At 41.7% G+C, this 11,969-nt stretch overlaps 1 protein-coding gene across 1 annotated transcript; it reads right to left on the bottom strand.

Moving 5' to 3' along the window:
• Positions 1–2,164: 2,164 nt before the first annotated feature.
• Positions 2,165–7,165, bottom strand: c4h11orf98 (chromosome 4 C11orf98 homolog). The gene is made up of 4 exons (XM_080754615.1): positions 7,088–7,165; positions 5,865–5,989; positions 4,768–4,865; positions 2,165–3,915 (listed from the first exon to the last, which is right to left on the bottom strand). Exons 1-4 carry the CDS (start codon positions 7,121–7,123, stop codon positions 3,806–3,808), a joined length of 369 nt encoding a protein of 122 aa, XP_080610741.1. The 5' UTR covers positions 7,124–7,165; the 3' UTR covers positions 2,165–3,805.
• Positions 7,166–11,969: the final 4,804 nt, after the last annotated feature.

Below are 11,969 nucleotides of genomic sequence, written 5' to 3'. Positions count from 1 at the left end.
TGGTCCATAGCGTTACAGGAGTTCTCCTTTGGGGGTGAACTACTCCTTTAACGCTGTCACCAATGAGGCCTTTCAGCCCAGGCTGCTCAGCCTCTCATCTCATCTGTGATCTCTGTAGTAAAGAAATCAAGATAAACTTCCAAAACAAAAACGGTTCTAAGATGTTTAAAGCCTACTTTCCTTAGTGGGAACACTAAGGAAGTTAGTTAGCTCCCCACCTCACGACTAAAATACACTTTTTGGCCAGAAAAGAAAATATGTCACCGGGAAGTTTTAGCTACTCCACACCGCCCTCTACAGGTCTTGTCAATAGAAAATTCCATTGACCAGATTTTGCATTCCGGCGAAATATTTTCTTTTCTGTGCCAAAAGGTGTATTTTAGACGTGAGATGGGGGGGCTCAGAGTGTTCCCACTAAGGAAAGTAGGCTTTCAACTCCCAAACGCCGTATTTGATTTGGTGAGTAGCGAAACTGTAATTTTTAATTTCACTACAGACGAGAGGGTGCGCAGCCTTTCCTGCGGCGCAAGGTCTCATCGGTGACATAGCGTTAAGGAGAACTCCTTCTAACGCTATATGGACCAGAGGAGCTACAATGATTCCACAATGACGCAATCTTTAAGCAATTCGTGGTTTTCTGAGGACACTTTTATCTCACTCACCCTGCAGCCATCTAAAAAGGGACAAAATAAAAGATCGGAGATAAAGGCCCAATAGGCCTATAGTTAGGAAATATACAGAAAGCACGCCGTTCTATTAGGTGATTCTAAATTATCCTCTCATTTCTCCACACGTTGTTTGTCCCATACGTCTGATGAGGACACCGATGCTGCTGCACCCGACCGCTGATGGGCATCTAAACGGAGTCTCTAAAACTGGAACCACAATGTATTGCATTACATACATTTTAATATAGGTCTATAATGTTATACGTATTGATAGTACCTTACCCGTCCGAAGACGCAGAGGACATGTTGACAATCCGAAGTGTTGCTGAGAAATGATCCCAAAAGCACCTTAGCCGGATGGTTTTCCCTTCTCTTGAAATCTCAATATATATAAACTGTATATATCGGACGCAAAATGTGTTAAAATAATCGTTTATAGGCCCACTATATCACGATGTTTTTAACCAAAAAATGGCCAACGCGAAACGTATAAACATAGATTCATCTGGACCAAAACACATAAGAGTGGATGAGCGCAATCTGCGATGCAAAGAGATGTGTGTAGCTACTGAGTCTGACCCATTTCAGTCTTTGTCCTCTGGAAGGAAGGGGGAGGGAGGGAGGGATGCTCATGCTCCTTCCAATCCACATCCAACACAACACAGCGTTCTGTCAGCAGCATCAACTCAACACATGTCCTCTGTCATGTCCAAAATGTCAAATGTGTCACCATAACAGATGTAAAATAAAGTATATATAAATATATACGTATATCCCCCACCCCAAAAGCAATAATGTAGGATATGGAATTACATTGATTGTGCACAGGCATAATATCAATAATTGAAAAGGATAAACACATGCACTTGCTGCACAAGCACTCTACCAGTTAGAAAATGGGCAGCCATGTGTGCATCTATGCATTCCTTTGGGACCCAAACAATGACAAATTAGCTACATTTCCAAATGTAAATTAATACAGTGAATCGTTATCAATTTGTCCCAGAGGACAAAACTCCCAATATCTGACTTCAAAATATTAGCCTAAAAACCTCAGTGACATCTCAACAAAGAACAACAATTTTAAAGGGGCAATTCATCAGTCCATTTCATTTCATTACATTCATTCATTTGTCAAAAAAATACACGTGGCTAACACATGGAATGGAAGTGTCTGGAGTGATTTGTGACAAGGGTACCGGCAAGATGAGTAAGAGGGTGAGACCAGCCGTGCTGTACAGTTTGGAAACGGAGGCACTGAGACCCAGGAGGCAGAGCTGGAGGTGTCAGAATTGAGGATGATATGATGGGAAAAAAGGGGCAGTGACTGACAAGATCATAAATCATAAATGACTACAGTACAAGATTAGAGGATCAGTCCAGGTCAGACGGTTTGGGGCTTAGACAAGACAAGAGGTGAGATTGTATGGTTTGAGGGGTACATTGGGAGGATAGGCCTACCTAATGAAATACAGAAGAAGGAGAAAAAGGTGCAGAACAGTTGAAATAAGCTTTAATTACATTCATGATAATTGCAGACCACATAAGAAACAATCTGGTTGATGACAGCATAGTCTGTCTGTGGACGTTTCACACAGGATCACAAACCCTAAAACGTTTCAGTCAACTGTTTACAGTATTACACCCAGGTTTATAACAATATTTCTTTTATGAAATTGTCTTCTGCAAATATCTATATAATATACAAAATAGCAGAGAAAACAACTCTGTAGGTCTCAACAGAAACAAACATCAAACAATTGGCAACCCTTCTATTTATGTACTCTCAGAAAAGCAGCAGGATTCTGAAAAGTCTGGAATCTTAAACACTTAAAACCCTAGACACTTGACTGCCTGTGGTCCCCAAGAGCTCTATCCTTGGCCCACTCATTTCCAACAGCTTCATCAAATCTCTTTGCTGAAAACAGCTGATCTACAAGCTCAAAAGGTTCAGAGCTTTAGATGTTCCATTTCGCGGAATGTTCGGGCGCTAGGGTTGAAGTCACTACTTAGTCAAGCCTGCTCATAATAGCTAACACTGACTTCAGAACATTTTACATTGATGTTTTATATGCAGATAACCGATTGGATTTTTAGCCCATTTTCTTTCATTTTTTCCTTGTATTTCCTGTATTTGTGGATTTGATAATTGTCTTGTTTCCAGACGATTATCTCAGAGATCTCCGATCATCCGGTGATGCGAGACTAATTTGATAATGGTTGTTCTGTTGTGAACATGTGAGCGTACACATAATCCATTTCAACCCTGATGAAGCTCCCATGCTTAAAAGCATCAGTTCTTTGTTCCCAGTATTGCGAGTGTGGCCGGAATCCAATACTGGGGCCAGAACAATAGGCTCTATGCACAGCAGCCGTTTTGGAAAGGAATTGGGCCTCTTTCCTTACAATACTTCACAGGTGTTACCAATGATAGTAATAAAGGTTCTGTGCAACGTAGTGGACTACAGTTGTAACAGCCATGTACTCTTGAGAGTGTTAAGATTGGGTCCATTTTGTTTCATTTGTACAGTCAGTTATAGACATGCATCTATGTAAAGCGCTTTGGATAAAAAAGCACTATATACATGCAACATTTACCATTTTACCATTTAAACCAGTAGTTCTCACTTTCAGACTTTCAAAAATAGGAGATGTACAAGCTCACAGCACACTTTTAGATCTGCTGTTAAGGAATTCAAAAGAGGTCATTCTGCTCCAAACATCTTACTGGAATAAGGTGGTTTGAAACAACTGACAGACATAGCTATTCTTAGAACACTTGTGTCTTTGAATCTGACAATGCATATCTGGGTTGGTAATTCACTGCTCGCAGATGACACTGGGTTAAGACATTCTCCAAATATTTTTTTTTCCTCCTTCAAGCAGTCACTGGCAGAAAAATGGAAAAGGATTCGATTCTCGGGGGCGGGTAGAGCCCACTATAATGACCCCCCTCATCCATATCCAAACTATGTTGTGTTATCATTGTGATTCCAGACTTTTCAGGATCATTTCCCCCATTCAGTTTTCCATTAGATGGCAAAGAAACACCCGCGTGTGCCCCTCGCCAGTTCAAATACTGGATATTGTCCTACGTGGCTGAGAGCCAAAATTGGATCATTTTTATCAACCTCCTCTCATTCCACATCTGCCATTTCCACATCCACCTGGGATCCAACCCCTTTCTTCTTTTTGGCTGGCACAGATGACGAAGAGGCCCCTTTCTTTGGTTGTGTTACTGGCACAACTATGGAGAATAGAAAGCAGAAGAAAAAGAAATCCACACAGTAAGAGACATTTTATCCTTTTAGTCCGGCCGCCCCTGAGGTGGGGTATGAAATTTGGTATTGGTATTGTCTATATACATACAGTCATGAATCCACCTGCTGCCCGCCTGTCAGCATTGAGCAATTTAATTTATAGGGGGTAAACGTTTGGGGCCCATCACTTACTATACACCAGTGGTTCTCAACCTTATTTTGTGGGGTCTCCAGATAAAATATGATTATTTTGGGGGTTGCGGCCTGAAAAGGTTGAGAAAGAATACCCCCCAAAATCTGCTTTAAGTAGCATTTGAGGGGTCAAACTAGGGGTTTTTAATTATTCTGAAACACCCATGACGGTGACGTAGACTTTTCATGGGTACACCAATCTAGCCTGGCTTGGCCAGACTATATAATAATGCAGCTAACTAACTGCAATATATATATATATATATATATATATATATCCCTTACTTTTTTAACATGGGTGGATTGTCTAGCTGCACTACGCTAACAACAATCCACACCTATTTCAGACCACAGCACACTTCCGGTTGGCCGTCTCACTGCACTGAGGGAGACAACAGAAAAGTGGCGGCTGCGCCTCCTGTCGCCGTGGTGAAGGCGCCAGTTAATCTTCTCTCCTTAGACAATGCACTGAACATCGCCACTTTCTCTGAACACGGTCACGGAATACCAATGTGATGTGAGTTCGGCATGAGGACAATCACCCAGCTTTCATTGCTAAAACTGTGGAAACTATCCTGGGAAAAAACAAACAAACCGCATTGCAGAACCAATTCAGAAAGTAAAAACATCCACTGGTTCTTCCTTACCGTCCATGCTTGACTTTTCCTTTTCCATGTGACGCAGCTGCTTTAGAAGCTTGTTTTTCTTCTTCCCAGATAAGGTTATGTTGGCTCTTGGGCTGGTGCTGAGAGTGAAACAACACACACAGGGTTAGGCTACCGGATAGGGGTCAGATCAAAGATGCACAACATGAGTAATACAAATATCACTTCTGTTCAAATACTGAAATTAGAGACACAAACCAAAATACAACATAACAACAAAACACACTGGAGTCAAATTAAGCAAACATGCACATCATCAGCCTAGTTTAGGACCATGGGGGGGGGGGGGGGGGGGACCCCCACCCACAACATTTCCCTGAAGTCTTCCACTGAGCATCAGAAATAACGATAGACAAGGTCTCTGTTGAGTTCCCAACAAATCTTTTTTTAAGGCCGATATAGCCTGTTTCTGGAGAAATTGTAATGAATTCTGCCAGTCGGAAACTACACTTCCGGGTCTAAAATCACTGTCCATACTATCCGCGTTCATGGGAAATGTAGTCGTTGGGTTTTGTTTGACTTCTTTCTAGCGTTTATTGCGTTACTCTTTTGTACATTACCACCTTCAGTTCATAGTTCATATCCATCTGAGTAAAATCCACGGGGTGGTGTGTTTATTTATAACTGTTCTTATACGAGGCTATCAAAGATTCCCCTATAGGGATTTCAACACAAAACATAACAACGGGACCCAGGGGGATAGGAGCCTCTAACGTCAGTGACTCGTGGTCTATCTTTCTAAAGCGTGGGATAGGAGGAGAAGGGTGACTTACAATAGATTCACTTTTATTTAATTATTTTGTGTAGGACTGTATGAATGTATATACACAGTACACACTCTATTGTTTATAACCAGGTTGTATTATGGGTTGCTAGTTGGGTAACATACTGGAATGATACTGTATATACCGTTAGTAGCCCGGGCGTTTATTTAGCAAAATCGATGTGGACCCAGGGCGGAGACCAGGCGGCAGTTTGCCACCGGGCTACTAATTGGTAATATACGGTATGTGTGTGTCCCCAATGTCCATGTATGCATGCATTTGTTAAGCATTCAGTAAATTGTCAGCATTATATACTTTCTCTTCTTCAGATGGTGAACAGTGATGAGGCCCTTGTCAACCACCGCTCCAACTATCTGATGCTTCTTCCTCTTCTGTTTGCTCAGCACCCTTCGTCGCTTGAACAGGTTCTTGCCAAGCTCCTGCAAGGAGGACACAGAAGATGTACATTTGTGCTTTTCAAACACGTCAAGGACAGTAGGACACCTAGAGGTGTCATTTCAGAAAGAAATAGAGGAAGGCTTTTCTGAAATAGCAAAAACAATGGATCTACAAGCTCATAACGCGTCACAACGCTGCACGTTATGAGCTTGTAGATCAACTATTTTCTGAGGTCCCTAATGATGGCACTGTATTGATTGATTGAGGACTTTCTTAGAAGTTTGCATAGGAAAAGGTACAGTTTCATGACGGTACAGTTCACTGGTACAAGGTCTACTAAAAGGAGATCCATGAAAATACATACATTTTAAGAGTATTCCCAAGCCGATCTATAAGCTCACAACTGGCTGCTTGTAGATATGCGATTTTCCTAAATAAAATCTTGGAAAATGTAATAAAATATACAAATTAATTTGTATTGATGTATGGAATATCAGCCATTCTGCTAGCATTAGTCAAGAGCAATAAAGTAATTGACAATCATTAAAGCAATCATAGATTGTTCTTTGCCCTGACGAAGACCGCAAGGTCGAAACATGTAGGTTTTTAAACAATAAACTTTGTTTTATTTTAAACTCCTCGAGTGCTCGGATCTCCTCTCTTTTTTCTACAATCATAGATTTATTTGACCAAGTCTTACATTTGTGTATCTAATATGACAGGACATTACTAAAATTGCTACAAAACCTGTGCCTATCCAGCTATAATGGTCATAAACAAGGACAGATTTATGTTCAGAATAGCCAAACTAACATGAAGATGGATCAATATCACAGAGGTATTTTATTGACTTGACATTTACATATCTGACAAGTAAAATAAATACATCTATGACCGTCTTTATCCAAGGCTATGGAGATCATGAGATGACAAAAATGTTTATTATGTGCCCAGTTGCCCACTCTTCCAGCATGGGCATGGATGCTAACAGCTAACCATCAGGAGTTTAGTTCAGGCATGGAAGGCTCAACTAAGCATCCGTAATGTAGCGTTAGATTGTAGACTCTACTCGCCATGAACATAAAGACCTAACTTTAAGTATGTAATATTATTTTATGTAATTGTTTTTATTCTCTTACGGTTTTGGGTCTGTTGATTCCTCCTGGGGGAGACATGCTTGTTGTTAAATGATTCACGTGGTCGCTTGCCTTGACTTTCTTCCGGGTCTCATTCAGGATACTTCTTGGTCTCATTCTCATTGGCTGTTATGGTAAGGAGGCGTCATGTCACCAGGGCCCACTAGCTGACTAGCAGACCCCTAGAGAGAGAGACGTAAGTGTCAACTGATTGATTGATTGATTGATTGATTGTTTGAAGACTTTATTAGAAGTTTGCATAGGAAAAGGTACAGTTTCATGACGGTACAGTTCACTGGTACAAGGTCTACTAAAAGGAGAATAGTAATAATTCAAAACAATGTAGGAAACAAACCCATACAAAATGTGTCCGCGAGACCGCGACCCACAAATGGGTCCCGACCCAGTGTTGGGAAAAATTGCGTTTTACAGTATGCAGTTGCAATATGCAGCCTTGTCCTGTAGAGGACGTGGTCGTACAGTGTGAAGGCTAGAAAGGGGCGGGGCGGCAGCTAGGTGGAAACCGGTGGAAACACACCTCTACAAAAATCACATGGCCGACTTGTTTGTTTTCCATCACAGCCAGCAGCAGCCAGCAGGTATGGCCTACTGTAACATCTCGTGCTCAACCAATGAAGTTACTTGAAACCACTGGGTTGTGTGAAGAAGTACTCACACAACCCTGCACAGTGATCTACAAGCTCTCAAATGCATTGCATCCTCGCATTGTGAGCTTGTAGATCGGCTGTTTTCAAATGGCCAAAATATGGGTCAAAGTAGATAGAAGTAAAAGTATTGGAAATACTCAAGTAAAGTACAAATAACGTCATAATTGTACTTAAGTACAGTACTTCGGTACATGTACTTAGTTACTTAGTACTTAGTTACACCATTGATTAAAAACATCAGTCGACAATTGCCATCATTTGCATCCAGGTTCGACTATTGATGTGTGTTCATGTTTCCAATAACAGAGAAGCTTATAACATTAGATAATGTGCAAACAACACGTCTTTTCTGTCGTTCATTAACGTTTATTATTTATTAAGCTTATTTATTAAGCTTATACCATTAGATAATGTAATAATAACAGGTGGCAAAGCAAGGTGAGTTTGTACAGCACATTTCAACAACATTTAGGCTACTTAATTTGACTGGAGAAAACAACAATAACAACATTATTCATCTTGTTGATGATTTTGTTGATATCAACGTTATGGCAGTGCAGCTTCTTTATTAGCCTATACAGGCTATACATAGCCTACACTTTGTCGATGCTACTTGTACAGTTTGAAATGGACCAATATATTCATTTTGTATACAGACCTACAGTATAAGATGGATGGATGGATGGATATGATCTCTGTCTGTCTGGGGGTTTGCTTTGCTTTATGGATGGATGGATGGATGGTCTCTGTCTTGTCCCTACTGTACATCCCTGATAAAGACTTTGATGTGTGGCAATTTGGCGAGAGGACCTGTATTCGGCAGGACTACATGGAGCCGGGGAGATCTACACGGCAAGGGGGGTCCCCCAGCAGTGTCAGATCAGAGAGACCACAACTAGAGGCGGTGCTTTACCACCAGCAGTTCTGGACAGTAAGTAGGCCTATATTTACTTTAATAATAATAATAATTTCGACCGAAGAAGGTCGCAGTTTATGAGAAACGTCACAGCTTGTCTCTGTGTAATCTGAGTTCCCAGAAGTTCTTTTTTTCGCCACTAGGGGAGCGAGAAGAACTTCTGGGCAAAAACTACTAGTAAGACACCTGAGGGTGACATGCGACCTCAGGGTGACATGCGGGTCGCTCCAATTCTTGGCCATCTGGCCATTCATGATAGTTATGTTTCATGATAGTTATATGTCCTAATATTAATTACATAATATCCTTAATAATGTCCTTAATATTGACAATATAGGAATCTCCATATATGGCCATAAAATGTACGTAAGTAATGTCAAGCAGGGCCCTGGTGAGTTAGGGCCTTGGTTTGATGCCTGTGGATCTCCATATATGGACATAAGGGGTTACACTAACATTCTCATTTTCGGCCTGGGATTTATGACATCAGAAATCTCCATGTATGGGCATAAAAGGTTGTTTCTTTTTCTGGGAATGACCATATATGGACTTTTTATTTTATTTTATCTTTTATTAATAATAATGTATCCATATACGTACATACAATATATGTTATGCCCATACATGGAGATCCCTATTTGAACCAGCCACACAGATATGGGCCATGCCTTTGTCATTTGGACAGTATTTTGGGGCTTTTCCATCCATCCATCCATCTTCAACCGCTTATCCGGAATCGGGTCGCGGGGGTAACAGTTCCAACTGAGACCTCCAGATTTCCTTATCCCGAGCAACTTCCTCCACTCCCTCAGGGAGTATACAGAGGCGTTCCCAAGCCAGTTTGGAGATATAATCCCTCCATCTGGTCTTTGGTCTGCCACGGGGTTCCAGTGGGACGTGCATCGAGGACCTTCCTAGGAAGGCGCTCGGGAGGCATCCGTACTAGATGCCCGAACCACCTAAGCTGACTCCTTTCCAAGTGTAGGAGCAGCGGTTCTACTCCAAGTCTCTCTCGGGTGACTGAACCTCTCACCCTATCTCTAAGGGAGATACCAGCCACCCGTCTGAGGAAACCCATTTCGGCCGCTTGCACCCGCGACCTTATACTTGGCTTTTTATGCTTTTTATTGACAGTAGGTGGACTATCTCCATATATAGTGTTCTCCACATCTCCATGTTTAGACCAAACAGGTTCGCTCCGTTTCTCCATGTACGGCCTAATAACTTTATCTGGCCGCCCCGTTGCCACCTCCTTGTTACATTTTCTTTTCTGAGACTGCCGACTGCACATTGTACCTCATCCACCCTTTCTTCTCTCTCCTTTTGGTATCTTTATCCTCCTCCTCCTATTCTTCTCTTTTTTTTGTCTTTCTTAGTCTTGTGTAGCTTTCTCTTTTTTTTTGGTCTTTCTTAGTCTTGTGCAGAGCCCTAGAGTCACTCTGGTCTTGTGTAGCCGCCCCGTACAGGAAGCGATGTCACAACTTGCTGACATCACACTGACATCACTTCCTGTACAGATTACAGAAGGTCACTCAAGCGATAAGGTTTTCCAGGGTAAATGCGACCTACGGTCGCAATAATATTCCTGGCCAGGAAGTTGTCCCAGGCTCAGAATCTGAGCTGGGACAATACCAGATGTAGAGCCCTGTGCTAACCTTCAAAACATTCAGAATAGAAAACAAACAACAACACTACAACAATCTGCAGCCCATGTTTTGAGTTGAATCCTACCAGAGTAGTCTCCTTGTAGACGTGTAACCCATAGACCGTAAAAAATTGTCATCATGATGTCATCATGCTCTGATGTCACTGTGATGTCAGGGGAACCACTCTACCGGAATTGGTTTGCCGCTCCAATCTGGCTTCACTGTGATGTCACACTAACCGAATCCCTTTTATGCTACTTTTGAAGCTTTTGTGTGACGCTGCAGTATGATCAAGTAGGATGTTAATTTACGAAACTAAAGTTAAAATATGGAGATAAGAGGTTTGTGCCTGACAGCAATGACCTATACTTTGTCTACCACTGATTATCCAGGAGGACTTTCAGTTTAAATGCCCCATGGAGAGCAGCCAGCAGAGCCCAGCCAGCAGAAGCAGTGTGCCTACGATGACCCTCAAACCAAGGTTAAAGGCTGTCATAGTTATGCATTTTTCATTAGTTGTTATTTTTGTTTCCGTTAAAGGTTAAGTGATAATTCGCTTTGTTAAAATAGTGTTAAATAGCTCTATATTCTGATAGTAATCCTTGTTATAGACTAGACTAGAGTGTTTGTTCAGTAACAGGGGTCTCCCTGCCTCTTCAGCTCCTCAGTAAACAGAGAAAAGCGCTTTCAGGTCATGATGCTGATTTCTTCTGCGTCAGCAGAGAGAACTCACACATGGTAATCTCTCCCGATTGGCTAAATTGGCAACCCACCTGAAAATGAGACAGGGCGAATCCCTGTTACTGAACAAACACTATAGTAATGAATACATACTGTCAGATTATAGAGCTTTAACCTTTTAACCAAATATGTTTTACCCTTCCTTTAAAGTTGCACTATGTAACTTTCCTCTTCTACCCCGGATTTGAACCTGTTTCCCAAGTGCTGACTTTTTTCCATTGAGCAAATAAATCCTGCCTGCTTACACTACAGTAGTTCTCAACCTTTTCTGGCTGCGACCCCCAAAATAATCATATTTTAAACTGGGACCCCCCACCCTGACGAGCACTAAGAGTTGAGGCATTACACTTTGTATAACACGGTTCTATTGTGAAAATAGCAGATCTACATGCTCACAACGCCTCGCCTTGCGAGGCGTTGTGAGCATGTAGATCGGCTATTTTCACAATTTCTGCCTCTGATATTTGACAATTTGGCCAATGTTTAATATTTCATTTTAGAGGTATTAAAAGGTCCTTAAATTGTCACTTTAGAAATGTGCATGTGCCCTGTTTACTGTTGAGTTAGAAAACAATGTTGCACTGTTGCACATTAAGCTAATCATCTGGGGACCCCCCAAAATAATTTTGGGACGCCCCTGGGAGTCCCGACCCACAGGTTGAGAACCACACTGGCTTACTAAGTAGCCTGGCATTGCACTCACAAGTTCCTCCACAGAATCCCATGTGATTAGTCTTGGCAATGCCAGGCTTCTTGCTCAGGGATGAATTGAATCAGATCCTGTGTCTAAAGGCCTCTCCATACTTCGACCGAAATGTTCGGTGAGTTGTGTTTTCCGACGTGCAAATTTCCGAACTCTCGTTCGGTCCAATGCTTTTCAGAAGTCCAGAGGGATATAATTTTATGGTAGAAAA

This window comes from Nannobrachium achirus (assembly GCF_963921795.1).
Source record: "Nannobrachium achirus genome assembly, chromosome: 23".
Lineage (NCBI taxonomy): Eukaryota > Metazoa > Chordata > Actinopteri > Myctophiformes > Myctophidae > Nannobrachium > Nannobrachium achirus.
This window is presented reverse-complemented; position numbering and strand designations above follow the sequence as displayed.

Coding starts and splice junctions, on each gene's coding strand:
- c4h11orf98 (XM_080754615.1), bottom strand. CDS start 7,123: ATGTCTCCCCCAGGAGGAATCAACAGACCCAAAACC. Junction 5,990..7,087: donor GAATCAACAGACCCAAAACC/GTAAGAGAATAA, acceptor TCCTCCTTGCAG/GAGCTTGGCAAGAACCTGTT. Junction 4,866..5,864: donor CACCATCTGAAGAAGAGAAA/GTATATAATGCT, acceptor TTTCACTCTCAG/CACCAGCCCAAGAGCCAACA.